Here is a 17,305-nt window from a genome sequence, read left to right as displayed (position 1 = left end):
ATGACCAACGATGAAGTGCCAGACTTTGGTCTGATATATCAAGGAGCGTTCGGCTATTTAGAAGAATTGTTCCGGGACGGCCCACAGTTAGTAGTGCATTTGCAGACAATGTCGGCAGCTGATCGCGGTGAAGGCCAGATTTTACAAGTACAGACAGCAACCCAGCAAAACAGATTCAAGAATGTTTCTGACGAAGACCATCAACATTTGGAAGACGAGAGGCAGTCGGAATCTACAAAACGCAACACAAAATGGGCGATGAATATTTTTCAAGGTACATTTTGTAACTTTATACTTCACAAATCGTGTTTTAACTTAAACATGCCATTTTTGCAAGGAATAAATATTTGTGATGTACATGAAATGGAACAGACCAGGGATCGAACTTGGGACCTCTCATGATAAATGAGCGCTCTACCACTGAGCTATCTGATCGTATTATTTCAAAGTACACCAAACAAAATATTTAAATAGTTTTAGGGAATCGTACGTATCTTCTTTAGTTTCATAGACATTTTTATTTTTTAACTGTGCTGAGAAGTCCTTGGTTAAGAGCTGGATTTGAGCAGTATTTCACCAGAGGAACTCAATATCCATCTCAGGAGATTTTACGCGAGAAAAACGTGAGAAGAAAATGTCCAGAGCTCAGACCCAAGAGTATCATAAAAACTCTTTCAAAAGCATAAGAGCCGGAATTAACCGAAATCTCAAGAACATTGATATAGACATCGTACGTGACAAAACATTCAGAAAAGCAAATGAAACATTGGATGGAAAATTGAAATAAAATTTACACGAAGGATTGTCGCGACCGACAAAACATAAAGATGTAAATTCAACATCAGATCTAGACAAAATAAACACTTACCTTTTCTCAGAGCAACTCCAGTACATCTTCGATTTCGCCTTTGGTACAGCATTGCCATCCATTTCGTGTCCCGGGGGTTGGAATTCCATCAACATTTAAGAATTAGCAATAATAACAATTTTGTCTATTGAAAAATATCATAAATTTTTCATGTGCATAATGTTTATTGCGCGAAGTGCAATAAGCAAAATATGCACATGGAAAATTTATGTTATTTTTTCAATAGACAAAATTTCTATCAAAGCCAATTCTTATAAATTGATTTTAAAATATAATTTTATCTTTAAACATGAGAAAAGTAGCTCCGAATTTTACTGAATAGGGGCGTGTCAATATTTTTTATCCTTTGAGATATAACAAAATGATTTTAACCAATCAGATTACAGTATTTATCTCAAATTAATTATTTGAAATTAGATTCATTCCTGTTCGAAAACGATGAAAATGGGAGAGAATTCATCGTTCTTTCACACGAAACCCAGCAAAAAAAATTGGTAAAGAGGACTCGAAGGTGGCGAGGGCTACATCCGACAAAAGAATGTATGCTAATTGTGACAAATGACCAGGTAGAGATTTGAAGTTGCTCATTGATAAGACAGATCCGACGGCAACTTCCCTTTTCAATTATTGCTCCAAGGATGCACTAATTTCTCCTAATCAGGAACATCTATGGTACACTATCAAATCCGTGAAACTATATAATTTTTCAAGACTTATGGGCGACATCGCCAAAAATGCAACATGCTCTAAATCCTACACTGCCCTCCGTCTCCGATATACAGGGAATGAGCGACATAGGGTTCGAACTTAGAATATAATGTACATGAGTGGCCATAAAAACGAGAGCTGCTCGTCGAATCAGAAGGAAGCACTGAGTGACAATCTTTCCGCGATTTCATCCGGCGCTAAAACTGAGTTACAGGTGTCAAACTTACCTGTTGCATCATCGCAGAAAGTAGGCATCCCAGCCCAAGGGGCATGTGTCTCGAATGATGTGCCACTGTTCGTTTCGGAAAATTATGTTATTTTTCAATAGACAAAATTTCTATCATAGCCAATTCTTATGAATTAATTTTAAAACATATTTTTATCTTTAAACATGAAAAAAGTAGCTCGGCGGGTGTTTCTCGAAAAGCAGAGGACGCTTACCCTACCGTTGCACCTGGGTTACATTCTTTTGATTATCACTATAACCTTGGTTCCCTTGATTACTCTTTCAAATAGAATCAATGTCATCAGAATTTATATCAAACTCCGCATTTAACAACTGTGTGTTTCAAATTAACCCAGACCAATAAATCGATGGACATTCACTGAATTATCAATCGAGCACCTTTTCATTGTTGACACTTGCCAGTGCGTGACATTTACATTTCATTCATTCAAATAATTAACTTGTTACGTTACTGTGGGTGTGATCAGGATTACTCCGCCTTCTTGTTTAGAATAAATTTGTTGTATTAAAATATTTTTTTAATTAATTTATAAGGATAGACTATGAAAAAAATGTCTATTGAAAAACAACATTAATTTTTGTTGTGCACATTTTTTTTTATTCCGCTTTGCTATGTTCGCTATGTCATCATCTTACTTTCCTCTTTCTTCTACCCCCAAACATGTCATTTTTTGTTTATGTTATTTGTTGTGTGTGTCTGTTTTCGATGTCTAGTCTTTGTCCCTGGATAATATTTTTTGATTGCCGCTATAACCTTGGTTCCCTTGATTACTCTGCCGTATCTCGGCTGGTGTTTCTAGAAAAACAGAGGACTTCTACCTCATATACCGGGGCACCCGGTCAACACCATCAGTTTTTGTGGAGTCTGTATTGGTCATTCACATTTGTTTCTTTGTATATGTGTTATTTGGTTATTTTATTTTCTTATTGTGTGCAAGGGACATTACTAAAGATATAAATTTTTTTCCGATGATATTATTTCCATGTTTTACTAATCATCATTGTATTTAATATTCATTGCCTTGACGAGCCCATGATTTGGTTATTAAAATATTCATCGTTTTACTTGATAAAACAATATTTGCATGACTAATAAACTTCGTTCGGAAAATTGAATACTACCCGGTCAAAATTATTGTTTATCACTTAAAAATGTCTACCGTAATTAAGCAAACTCTCTCGTGTAGCACGCCACCGTTCGTCCAACATCACCTTATGCATTTGCTGACGCGTTGGTGAACATTATTGTCGGACACATTTTCCTTAGGGAACAGTACAATGTTTTTTTTTATTGGTAATACAAAAGTATTCTAATGATTTACTATAATGAAATACCATTCCTGCGTATGAAACTTCAGTAAACTGACGATTGTTTTGCGTATTTTATGGTATAAATGTTGTCTAAGATCAATGGTGGGACTAATGATGGGCTTTTTCATTCCTATATCCAAGCGATCAACATGAAATGGATGTAAAATGTATACATGAAATGATGATGAAATGAAAAATGGGATAGGAAGGAGAAATCAAGGGAAACAAGGTTCTAGCAGTAATCAAAGGAATGTACTCCTGGGACAAAGACCAAACATGGAAAACAGACATACACGACAAAGAACGTAAGGTCACTAAAATCATACATACAAAGTAACAAAAGCCAATGAGCAATTCGGACTCCATTAAACCTGGGAGCATAGACCAGGTGCACCGGTAGGGTAAGCGTCCTCTGCTTTTTTAGAAACACTCACCGAGTTGCTCATAAAAAGTCATGTCCGGGGTAAACGAAAGAGGAAAAGAAAACTATGACACGTTGAACAAATCAGTTTTCATGGCGTAGAAGGATACACCGTAACGATCAACGAGTTCATGATGACAACCATAAAACTTCCGCAGTGATGACTTCAATCATAACACTGTTCCAGAAGCCTACTTGTTAATAATGGGGTCGACAAATTTTAATTGCCACTGAAAATATGGAGAGGTGTGTATGGTCGGGCAATTTAGCCTCCAGTGTCAGAGCGCAAACGTTCTTACTCCGGGAGAATACCAAAGAAAGTTTTTTTTTGTCGTGCGAGGAATGTGGCATCTTTCCGAACACGGTGCACCACCATGGTTTGCGATCAGGTTTTCCGTATTATGGCATGACGACCCCAGCATGTAACATGCTAGGGTACCAAATTCCACCACCTGAGGCACAACCCAGTTGCTCTATGGTCCAAGCGCCCTAGCCCACAAACAGGGTTATGAACACTTTTTAATCTTTTACGACAAGTTTAGCGCAGCTGCGGGCCTATTCTTTTGACATCCGGATCCGCACAAAATTCGTTTATCTAGCGATGTCAAAGGTCGCAGTACAGTTTTATTTTCGGTCCAAGCGGTCGTAGATATATGGAGTTTGGACCTACAAATCCTTGAATTGATTTGATTAGAATAATTTGATGGTGATACTTGTATTTGTTTATTAGATTCATGATCATTTGTCACGCGATTGCTGCGCAAGCACTAAATAGTAATAATTATATTTAATTTTATTTAAAAAAAAGAATGAGTTGAAACGAGGCACCCAAAATCGTGAATCACCCCTTTTGTGTTTATATGCTAGTCGGGCTGCATATTTGATAGAGAGAGCAAGTCCCTGTGTGCAAACCAAAGCTGTTCAACGAGTAATTTGTGTTGGTATTATGTTTGGGGTGTCTTCTAACACTAAAAGCGGACTAAAATCTAGGAATGGGCTCTATTTTGCATCTTTTTATGTAACTCTTTTATGATTTATTCAGCTTTCACATAATGTCCAGTACATTATACAGTTTTCTCTCTAACATAGATTAATTGCGATAGAAAGACTAAAATGTAAAATAAGTACATTTTAAAGAAAGATGTCTAATATTCTTCTCCCTCTTCCTCTCCCTCTCCTTCAACAGAATCAACTCCAACTTCCTCGTAATCTTTTTCCAAAGCCGCCAAGTCCTCACGTGCTTCAGAAAACTCCCCTTCCTCCATACCTTCACCTACATACCAGTGAACAAAGGCACGTTTAGCATACATTAAGTCGAATTTATGGTCAAGACGAGCCCATGCTTCCGCAATGGCTGTGGTGTTGCTTAGCATACAGACTGCCCTCTGGACTTTAGCCAAATCACCCCCAGGAACTACAGTTGGTGGCTGGTAGTTTATTCCAACCTTAAACCCTGTTGGACACCAATCTACAAACTGAATGGTTCTCTTTGTTTTAATGGTAGCAATGGAAGCGTTTACATCCTTTGGTACAACATCACCTCGGAAGAGCAAGCAGCAGGCCATGTACTTCCCATGACGTGGATCACACTTCACCATCTGATTAGCTGGTTCAAAACAGGCACTCGTAATATCAGCAACTGTCAACTGCTCGTGATAGGCTTTCTCTGCAGAGATGACTGGAGCGTAGGTGGCCAAGGGGAAATGGATACGTGGATATGGTACCAAGTTAGTCTGAAACTCTGTCAAGTCGACGTTCAAGGCACCATCAAATCTTAACGAGGCAGTGATGGAGCTGACAATCTGACCAATCAGACGATTCAAGTTGGTGTATGTTGGCCTCTCAATGTCAAGATTACGACGACAAATATCATAAATGGCTTCGTTATCAACCATGAAAGCACAATCAGAGTGTTCCAGTGTTGTGTGAGTCGTCAGGATAGAGTTGTATGGTTCTACAACAGCAGTAGATACCTGTCATAAAAAGGTAGAATATATACAAAATGACAATTTCTTCTATTTCCTGTGCTTAACATGTAATGATTTATTTTAATTTCCAGTGCTTTTTACAAGCAGCTCGTCTTTCAATCAAAGGGTGCGTTATATATATATATGATATCATACATATATGATACCCCGTGGATAAGTCTGATTGATTACTAGCTGAGAAAATCGGGAAAAATCACTGGAGTTAGCCACTCTAAGGCCAGTGCTTTTTACTATTTTTTTTGTTAATGTGACCTATGCTTAAAAGCATCGATTTCCAGTCAGTAGGTAGAAAACACAAGAAGTATTGTTGTGCTTATGATTCATTCGATTCTTATTAAAGATACGCTGTAAAACTATATTATCACTATTATACCTGTGGAGCTGGATAGATGGCAAACTCCAGTTTGGATTTCTTTCCGTAATCCACTGATAATCTCTCCATTAAAAGAGAGGTAAATCCTGCTCCAGTACCTCCACCAAAGCTGTGGAAGATCAAGAAACCTTGGAGTCCAGTACACTGATCAGCCTACAAACAAACAATCCAATCAATTATTGTCAAGACGCCATTTATTGATTAAAAAATAGAATAAAATAAAAGATAAAACCATTTGGAAGGAAGACAAGTTGTTGGCACATTTGTTCATTAAATAGTACAAACCACCAATGAAAAGAAACGTGAATTATAACAATATCGAATTTCAATATACATATAGTAAATTGCTGCATATCATAATATAATATTGCTGCATATAATAATTTTCTTTGAACAGACTTCATTTCTAATAATATATTTTTGTAATAGTAGTCCTAAAACATTAGACTTTAAATTTGTCTTACTAGTTTCCTTATTCTGTCGACAATCTCCTTCCCGATTGTGTAGTGACCTCTGGCATAGTTGTTAGCAGCATCTTCCTTTCCGGTGATCAGTTGCTCTGGGTGGAAGAGTTGGCGGTAGGTACCAGTTCTGACCTCATCTGAAAACATAAAAATTTGTAGTTATTATAAAGTATAATTGTTTTGCTTCTTCTTTACCAAAATGATTTAAAGCAGAAAGCGAGGCAGGGCAGATCTAGGATTTGAAATTAACAGGGGCATAAGCCATCGGGAGTGTGTGTAAACCATTAGCGAGTAATAAGGTTTACTGGTTTATTGGATGCATGCTTTAGATAAGTTATATTTGAATCAGGCATCGGATTATTTTTTTCTGAGGCATTAAATGTGCAATTGCTTATTGGGTACATGCTTCGAAAAACTAAATATTTTGTGAAAGGTTGTCATGGTTACAACATCTTATTTGTAGACGGTTGTGCAAATATTTCGTGGTTTGGTTGAATTTACACTATGTCAACTATCTACGTTTTGTTATTCATTTGATTCTGTTTTGTTGTGTTTTTTGTTTTGTTTTGTTTATTTTTTTTTTAAATTTTTGGGGTGTTTAATTTGTTAATTCCGGCATTTTGTTCAAATTTGAATGTGGTTTATACGATTTTTGTTTTTCCTACCTACTACAGTTGGTTCCAAGTCAACAAACACGGCTCTTGGTACATGCTTGCCAGCTCCAGTTTCACTAAAGAAAGTGTTGAAGGAGTCATCACCTCCGCCAATGGTTTTATCACTTGGCATCTGACCATCAGGCTGGATACCGTGTTCTAGACAATACAACTCCCAGCAGGCATTGCCCATCTGGACACCAGCTTGTCCGACATGGATTGAAATACACTCTCGCTACATAAAGAAAACGAATAAATAGAAACAAAATGTAGGATTAAAAGCAATTAATGAAAAACGAGTGCATTATATCAATTACGTTTACCTACCGAAGGGTACAGCTTTGTACGAACGTTCACTCTAATAGACAGAAATTATGTTTATTATAAAATGTTGCATGCGACTGGTTTACAAAATTGTACACGGATATGGTGAAACGTAACAAATCAGCGTATAACCTATTCAAACAAAATTATTAAATACTTTCAGAGATACCAAAAGGTATTTAAGAAGTGTAAATCCACCTTTAAGTAAGCCTCGATAGCAATGTTATAAAACGACAGAAAAAAATGTCAGTATTGGAAGGTTTGTAAGAATTTAAGACAGTTAGAGATGCACCAAGGAAGTGTGGTCCAGGAAAGGGTAAGAAGGAACGCACAGTTATCACTGATCAGAGGGGGAGGACCACAACCAGAAAGAACACTGCTGTGTTGAGGATTCCTTAACTTTTTAAGCTATCCGTGTCGACCTAGAAGAGCAGCAAGGTTATTCAAACCAAAAAAGAACAGCTATGTAGAATCTTCATCAGGCAGCAGGAAGCAAAGGATACAGTGGCCACTATCAGACGAAAAATTGTGGGAGATCTTTGATGAAGACCTGGACAAGATCTTGGAATGTTCCTTGACTGGAGATGTACACAGGAAGTTTTTGTTATTTTTAACAATCTTATATACAGTAGGCTAACAACATTTTGTAGTGATCAAGCCCTGGGAAGGGAACGAAGTAAGTGCGCCGGCAAACTTAATTCAGCGAGAGATACAAACATTAAGAACATCACAAAGCAGTATATAAACGCAAGTGATTAAGAGATAGAGAGACTGGAAAAATTTAGATCAATATTCAAGAAAAAAAAAGAAACACTCCGAGAGAATTAGGAAATCAAGAAGAGAAAGATGAAGGAAGGAATCAATATTTACAGCTAACCCATACAAGTCTACAAAAGCAACACATGATGCACCAAAGCACAATCATTACAAAACCCCAAAGAGGAAGTTGAAATACATCTATTAAAAAGCACGTAGTGATGAAAGACGATGGGACGATCTAGGACATTGTGAGTGGAAAATGTTAAAGTCTGCCTCTATGAACCTATGAACACCAAGTGTCATCTAAGAAAGCTATATCAGCGTCTGCACTAAAACTAAATGGTTTACCATACAAAGTATACAAGAAGTGCCCAAAGATTCTGAAGCATCTGTGGAGACTACTAAGAGAAGTAAGGAGGAAAGGAAACGTACCATCATGTTGGTAGCAAGCAGGGCCAATTTTATTCCTAAAGATTAGTCAGAAGATATCACCCAGTTCAAGACTATTTCCTTACTGAATATGCAAGGGAAAATACTAGTATTTATACGGATTACATTATATGACATATGACAACTATATATATACTTCTGTCCAGAAAGGTGGAGTGCTTAAATTTTCAAGATTCGTTGAACATACCAGTATCAATGAACAGCTAATTCGGCAAGGTATATTTAATAAAAAGAATTTGACAGTAGTATGGTTGGATTTAGCTAATGCATATGGAACCATCCGGCATATACTGAAAGAACAGTCATTGAGGAGTACTATATATCAAAGCATTTTAGAGAAATCATTTGTAGCCATTTCAATGGGATCAATTAGCGGTTTACAACTTATAAAGTTGCAACTTTCTGGCAGGAACTGCAAAAGGGAATATTGACTGGATGTATCATCTAGGTTTTTCCATTGTTGGAACGAACATGATTATAAAATCAGGAGAGAGAGAGAGAGAGAGAGAGAGAGAGAGAGAGAGAGAGAGAGAGAGAGAGAGAGAGAGAGAGAGAGGCCATAAGGCAAAACATCTGACAACCACCAAGCAGAGGTTCTATGGATGATCTTCCCATAACGAAAAATTCCCATGTTCAAGCCAGTTGGATACTGAAACTTTAGAAGAAACAGTAGCATGTGCACAAATGGCATTTAAACCCACAAAATCAAGATCACTTATAACTGAAAAAGGGAAGATTATACAACAATTCTAGATAACAGTGCAAGAAACTTCCATCTAACTTTAGAAATCCAAATAAGTGCTTAAGGAAATGATTCGGCCACACACTATGTAACAAGACCAACATCGACAGAGTTGAACTGCAAATCTTTGGGAGTATGAGGAACATCGACAAGACTGGTTTACCAGCAGGGGTGTTAAAGGCGTGGAGATACCAAAATGGATTACTTCCAAGTATAGCTTGGCCACTAATGTCTCCGAGGTTACCTTAAGAAAGTAGAAGGAACCACCAAGAAGAAGCCTGAAAGAATCATCAAGAAAATGGCTGATTGTACCATTAAGTTATACACCTGTACATCAGAACCGCCGAGTTACAATTCCCATTTACATTTTTAGTTGAATAATTTAAGGTTGGAAAAGCAAGAATTGCTATGACCTTGAAATACTCAAAAGATGACAAAGTTAGATCAGCAAGAACGGAAGTAGAGACAGGACAAAAGGACTGCAGCATCAGGTAGACAAGGCTTAAGCACATCAATATGCTGCGACTGGGAAAAGACCAACACCCAAGAGAGACGACATATCGTGTAAAAAACATTAAGTTTGTAGAAGATCTAGAGGAAAACAGACAGGCTAAAATAGTAGAGTTAGGCAGGAACATGATTAAAATGGCAAGCAGAACAACGATCTTTCACTTGTGCAGGCATATGGCATCAAAATTTCAACTTCATTTCCTTCTTAGATCAGTCTATAATGTGCTACCAACGTGCACCACAAATTTAAACAGACGCAACCTGCCAGTTTTTCCCCTGTATGAAAACAGAGGAGCTTTACAACATATCCTCGAAGCATATACCATTGCTTTATCACAGGAAGTTGCACTTGGATACACAGCAAGGTACTCCGGGAGTTGACAGGTAGTTATAAAGCAGAAAAGGTGTAAAAATAACAGAAACAACCAGTAAATAAATAGTTTGTGAAGGAAGGTGAAACAACATATAAAATATATAAAAAAAAACAAAAAACAAAAAACAAAAACAAACAAACAAACAAACAAAGAACAAAAAACAAAGAACAAAAAAAAAGAACAAAAAAAAAAACAAAAAAAAAAACTCAGGAATTTCAGATCAGGGTAAAGACTGCATGTCGGCTAGCAGTACGTTTGAACAAGAAGTGGAAATATCTTGAAATAGTACTAACCAATTTTTTGTTAGCCCAGAAATGGTTCTGTGGTCGACGAGGTGTAAGAAGATCATACTCACTGAGTTGATGGTTACATGGGAAGAAAGATTTAGTGAGGCAAATGAAAGAAAAAGGGAGAAATATTTGATGAACTTTTTGCAGATTGTAGCGACAAAGGTTGGCAAACATGGACTTCCCAAATGGAGATTGTATGTAGAGGATTTTCGGCAGTCATTGTGGCGACTATTTTCTGCACAAGGAGTGGTTGTAGGAGAACAAGAGTACGAAGACTGGGTGAAGTGCAGAAAAGTTGTCTTTCAGGATTTGGTTGAAAAGGAACAGCAGTAGCTGAAAATTTAACCCACCATAGATCATAAGCCTTCAGTTGATAGTGATTTCAGTTCATCGGTCTTTAAAAGATTTATCTAAGAGGAGACACATATTACTGTAATCTTTATAATAGAAGTTTTTCTACAAGAACTCTCATAATTCTTCATTTTACGTTCTTAAAGATGGTCTTCGTTTAACTTTTTTTTTGGTACAGAATTATTTGGGAAAAATGTTATTGATATAATAAAGCACCAAACGCTTCTTGATATTTTTTACGTGTGAGTTTAGTTTAATTACCCTTCCATCCTTCCCAATTTTATTGCCGTATGAATTTATTTATTAATTATTTTTAATTTTCTTTTTGTCATTTGTGGACTCTTGCCAAAAAAATGTTTATTATGTATTTTTTATTTAGTTTATGATGTTCTTATAATATTTATAATTGCTCTGTAGTTTTATTGTGAATTTAACAACAATACAAGCATACTTGATGTCTTCTGATAATTAGATGTGGATATGTTGACTTAAGTGGGCATATAAATTATTGTAATTTATGTACCGTGAAATGGAAACTTTCTTTCAATCTTTTTTTACATTTCGTTTCAGGTTCTGATCAATAATATTTAAATCTCACCACTTTCATTATTAATGTGCGCTTTTCAAAAAGGTGCGAATATCTAATGAGCTTTGCACAAAACCATACTATTTTAAATAAAGAAGTTATTTGTTTCTATGGGCACAAATTATTTTGCATCGTTTAATACTTGTACACAAATGTATAACCTGTATAATAAATTAGGTCAGAGTAAATAATTTTATGACCGAACACTTAAGTATACTGCAGATAAAAAAACCGGATCGAGATAGTTTCGTTAGAAGGCGGAGTTCCACCCCTCGAACACCATTATTACTAATTCAAATTTGACGTGCCCATCGAAATCGTCGACATGGCCATGTTCTCTGACATGCGCGATGGCTTTTCACTTCGTATCAAACTACTTAAGAACTTTGGCTTTGACGCTGACTTGTAAACACGCGTATACAGTGTTACTTATAATAGACATTATGAATCGTTCTGCCGATATACAGGTCCTCCTTAATCACAGATCGTTTATATCATTGCATGGTTTACTCGCCCGTATTACACCAGCCATCATATACTTAAGTAATGTCTTTATACTGATCGCCTGAATATAGCTGAAATATTGCTGCTCGGGCATTAAACCCAAACAATCGATCAATCAATCTTTTTACTGAAAAGTACTTAACTGATGTGCCTTTTAATGATATAATAAAGCACCAACGGTTCTTGATATTTTTTACGTGTGAGTTTAGTTTAATTACCCTTCCATCCTTCCCAATTGTATTGCCGTATGAATTTATTTATTAATTATTTTGAATTTTCTTTTTGTCATTTGTGGACTCTTGCCAAAAAAATGTTTATTATGTATTTTTTATTTAGTTTAAGATGTTCTTATAGTATTTATAATTGCTCTGTAGTTTTATTGTGAATTTAACGACAATACAAGCATACTTGATGTCTTCTGATAATTAGATGTGGATATGTTGACTTAAGTTGGCATATAAATTATTGTAATTTATGTACCGTGAAATGGAAACTTTCTTTCAATCTTTTTACATTTCGTTTCAGGTTCTGATCAATAATATTTAAATCTCACCACTTTCATTATTAATGTGCGCTTGTCAAAAAGGTGCGAATATCTAATGAGCTTTGCACAAAACCATACTATTTTAAATAAAGATGTTATTTGTTTCTATGGGCACAAATTATTTTGCATCGTTTAAAATGGCAAGCAGAACAACGATCTTTCACTTGTGCAGGCATATGGCATCAAAATTTCAACTTCATTTCCTTCTTAGATCAGTCTATAATGTGCTACCAACGTGCACCACAAATTTAAACAGACGCAACCTGCCAGTTTTTCCCCTGTATGAAAACAGAGGAGCTTTACAACATATCCTCGAAGCATATACCATTGCTTTATCACAGGAAGTTGCACTTGGATACACAGCAAGGTACTCCGGGAGTTGACAGGTAGTTATAAAGCAGAAAAGGTGTAAAAATAACAGAAACAACCAGTAAATAAATAGTTTGTGAAGGAAGGTGAAACAACATATAAAATATATAAAAAAAAAAACCAAAAAACAAAATACAAAAACAAAAACAAACAAACAAACAAACAAAGAACAAAAAACAAAGAACAAAAAAAAAAGAACAAAAAAAAAACAAAAAAAAAAAAAACTCAGGAATTTTAGATCAGGGTAAAGACTGCATGTCGGCTAGCAGTAGATTTGAACAAGAAGTGGAAATATCTTGAAATAGTACTAACCAATTTTTTGTTAGCCCAGAAATGGTTCTTTGGTCGACGAGGTGTAAGAAGATCATACTCACTGAGTTGATGGTTACATGGGAAGAAAGATTTAGTGAGGCAAATGAAAGAAAAATGGAGAAAAATATGATGAACTTTTTGCAGATTGTAGCGACAAAGGTTGGCAAACATGGACTTCCCAATGGAGATTGTATGTAGAGGATTTTCTGCAGTCATTGTGGCGACTATTTTCTGCACAAAGAGTGGTTGTAGGAGAACAACAGTACGAAGACTGGGTGAAGCTGCAGAAAAGTTGTCTTTCAGGATTTTAATAAAACCAATATGGATATACCTAATTAAGTTTTTATAACGATAAATGGAGAAAATGAATGAAAAAACATATTGTCCCCAACCCGTAAGTGTAAGAAAATAAAAGTAATGAAAAACTTACCATTTTGAAATGGTGCAGAAAAGTAAACTCAGCAGTGCAACGTATGCTGATATAGTTTATAGTTTGTTTGTATCAAGTTGTTATAGAGATCCGACATTAAAAATTAAAGAACCAACCAATTATAAATTAAACTGAGCAGCTCCATTAAAAATGGTTCATTGGTGTGAAACCGTTACACTTATGATAATACGCAAAGGCCCTGTGATGAGGCAATAAAAGTATTTGTATTATGAATAAATGGGGAAAAATGGATATGGTGATACACAGTTAATGCACCAGGGTATAAAACGTATTTAAGAAAGATCTGAAAGGCCCCGACAACAAAAGTACACAACGATGACACATCTTCAGTTTTTAGTAGAGTCCAAGTTGCTCATTTGCTTTTGTCATTTTGTATGTATGATTTTAGTTACTTTATGTTCTTTGTTGTGTATGTCTGTTTTCCATGTCTGGTCTTTGTCCCTGGATTACATTCTCTTTATTACCGCTATAACCTTGGTTACCTTGATTACTCTTTCAAAAAGGTGGACAGTGCCACGTTGAATATATATACATGTACATGTAGTCTGGTCTATTCTGAACCGAAAGAAGACACCTACATATACTAAGTAAGGGACATATATGCGACAGTAGGTTCAATTTAAAATTAAAAAAAAAACACGCGGCACTGTAATCCGTTAACAATGTAATTGTTTCTACATAAACAATAAATAGCATGACCTGGGTACATCCGGAGGATTAGGTTTTTTGTTATTTTTATTATTATTATTATTTTGTTTGGCTTGTTTTTTATAGGAATTCACTGAGATGCAAATTAATACAAAAGTACAGCCCAAAGAACAAATGAATGATATAGTACTGTAATTTTTACGTAATACAGGGAAAGCTATCTTGACAGAGTACTAGATAAATTCGTAAACAAAAATCCGAAATTTCCCTCATATCAATTTCAATACTTTTTGAACATGTGGGATAAACTGAATAAATTCCAATCCAAAAGAGGTTCTGTTTCTTTCGCTGTATAACTCACATTTATATATACATTTTCAGTATGGTATTGATTAAGCATAACATCAAAATAAAATAAAATTAACATCATCTTGCACAAAAAACTTAAGAATTCTGAGGATGTCTTCCATACTCATTTCATTTCTGACGGCTTCGCCTGCTTTAGCGTAACTGAGAAAAAAATATCATGTTATGAAAATCATACAACTGTATGCTCTGTAAAAGGTCCATTAATAGGAACTAAAAGAATCCACTCTAGTTTATGTCGCATACATTTATATTTACTTTGTAGCAGGATAAAGTAATAATGGTGAAATGGATAAATATAATTTATGTGTGCGACCAAAAATGGATCTAAAAAGAAAATACAACCATAAAACAACGCACAACGAATACATTAAAACAAATGAAACCAAATATACACAATGTATGTATAAAACTTTAAATGAACAACTATGTAATGGAACATCCTAAAGTGGTAAAATCCCATTTTCTGGCACTTCCATTGCTGTTTTAATAAAAACATATTCCATGAGACTCATTTAGAATTTTGACTGTAATATGAGTATAGTAAGGCTCTGACTGAACTTAATGTTGTCTTGTCGATACTCATAATTTCATTGACTATGAGGCTCCAATGAGCTTTTTCAATTTTTCATCGATCCTAGTTTTCAGCCATGGGTCGCCCACAGGGTGAAAAATATGAATCCATAGCAACAAACAGGATGTGTCTTGAATGAACGGCGTCTCGGTCAAGGATAGCCTCACGACAAAGGAAAACATTGCACACATGCCCAGCAAAATACTTGTACATATACGTATACATGCATTCTCAGCTTACATTGGCATTGTCAGACTATATTTGCAACACTGAAGTAGAAAAAAAAAGACTAATAGAGGGAACAGACAATCCTGACTGATATACGCCGGCGAAACCAAAACGTGATTCGTATGTCATGCGAAAGAAGCATACATCTTTCATGTAATAAATATCTTTATTTCATTGATTATACCTTTTTTAACATTGATACATTCGTTACATTTCTCCGTCTCATGAATAAATTTATGGAATGGGAAAAAGAATACATTACATTTTAAATCTATACGTGGTATGTTAATTATAATAGTGAATTTTTTCCCATATCTCTGTCGTTAACTGTAGTCTTTACCGTCACTCAAAAATTTAAAAACTTAAATATATCAGGATAACGTGGAGAAAAACCTTCGTTTTCTTTTTGTCATTTTGAACTTTGTGCAATAAAAACTTGCGGAACGTAATTATAGCAAGAAACGTACGCGGATCGAAATTCTAAATTCCGCTTTTAACATTGGATGACATTACATATGAAGGTTTTTTATTTGTTTTTTTGTGTGTAGGCAAGTGCGTGTTTGCGTATACAGCTACGCCCCTGCATAATCTGGGACCGTTAATTTAAAGCATGTAAATTTTAAGCATTATCCCTAACAGCATTCCTATATTGAAATATGCAATGTTAGTCCAACAGAGTCAATTACATTGGGCCAACGTTGGGTGTCCAGAAGAACACATTACCCAACTTGATCGCTAAAAAGTAGTTGAGCAAATGTTGGTCCATTATATGCCAATGCAACATAAGCTCAACGTTAACCCAACCAAATGGTCAAACGACGGTTTACTCTAAAACAGAATTATATTGTTACAACTAGATATGTCACAGAGTGCTAATATTAATCGCTCATTAATACGAATTTATTCAAATTTTCACTCGCTTTAAATTATCATATGAATTCTATTCAGTCAGTAAATATCAAGTAATTTGTCAAGAACAATCTATTCATAAAATCTCAGTCTACAAGCACTAGTATATTAGACAATCGGAAGTCCTTAGCCTTTGTATTTACACAAAAAAAAAACCTCGGAGGCACTATGCGAAAGAATCTGAACGGAATTTGACCGATCCGATTCTTTAATTATAGTTTTACTGGTCGCATTTTTTACCATTACTTTTTTTCTAGCTCCTCTCTTCGCGCCAAAATTCTTGTCAGAGTTATTGTTCTTCATTTCTAGTGATATCTAACCACATTTTTTAGCACCACCTGGTGGTTAATTAGAACTGCTTTGAATCGTGTATGATTGCCATTCCGGCAATTTTTTCAAGAAGAAATTTTCCTTTCTGCATCCGAGGTTATTTTTTTAGTGTAGCGGAAATGGCCGAGTAGTTCCGACTGGTATATTAGATATTGAAAATCTGCTAACGCTTACCATTTGTGGAATGAGCTATCTTATGCTCGAGTGAACCAGACACTCAGTTTAGTTAAAGCATCTCAACAAATCTGAAACCAATACACAATATTGCAATTTTTTGAGTAATTTAATTCAAATATTATGATGTGATTACTTGTTACATTGATATCAAACATGCAGTTAATAAAATTGGTGAAAAGAGCTAAACAAAATCCTTACAAAATGTATTATTTTCTTTTTTTAGGGGCCAACATTTTGCCAACTTCGAAGAAATAATTTGCAACTGGTTTGCTTTTATATATTTTCTGTACTATTTATTTCTTGCTTTTGTATTTTTTGTACTATTTGTTTTTTGATTTAAAAAAAATAAAAAATTGTATATATATTTTAGTAGCAAATAGAATACGTACGTATGAAGAGAAATTAAACACTAAAAATTGCCATTAGAAAACAAGTTGGGCAAACTTTGGCTGACGTTGGGCAAACGTAGTATCT

At 35.3% G+C, this 17,305-nt stretch overlaps 1 protein-coding gene and 1 pseudogene across 1 annotated transcript; one reads left to right on the top strand and one right to left on the bottom strand.

The window, feature by feature from the left end:
• On the top strand, window positions 1-1,904 carry LOC148608633 (uncharacterized; annotated as a pseudogene).
• A 2,358-nt stretch (window positions 1,905-4,262) lies between these two features.
• Window positions 4,263-13,718, bottom strand: LOC148608632 (tubulin alpha-1A chain-like). Its single transcript, XM_088545824.1, has 5 exons — window positions 13,579-13,718; window positions 7,046-7,268; window positions 6,381-6,517; window positions 5,917-6,069; window positions 4,263-5,528 (listed from the first exon to the last, which is right to left on the bottom strand). Exons 1-5 carry the CDS (start codon window positions 13,579-13,581, stop codon window positions 4,701-4,703), a joined length of 1,344 nt encoding a protein of 447 aa, XP_088401950.1. The 5' UTR covers window positions 13,582-13,718; the 3' UTR covers window positions 4,263-4,700.
• Window positions 13,719-17,305: the final 3,587 nt, after the last annotated feature.

This window comes from Perna viridis, chromosome 9 (assembly GCF_037379345.1).
Source record: "Perna viridis isolate PV_CMFRI_1.1 ecotype Kerala chromosome 9, ASM3737934v1, whole genome shotgun sequence".
NCBI classification, from domain to species: Eukaryota; Metazoa; Mollusca; class Bivalvia; order Mytilida; family Mytilidae; genus Perna; species Perna viridis.
The sequence above is the reverse complement of the archived record's forward strand: the minus strand, read 5'-3'. Positions and strand labels throughout refer to the sequence as shown.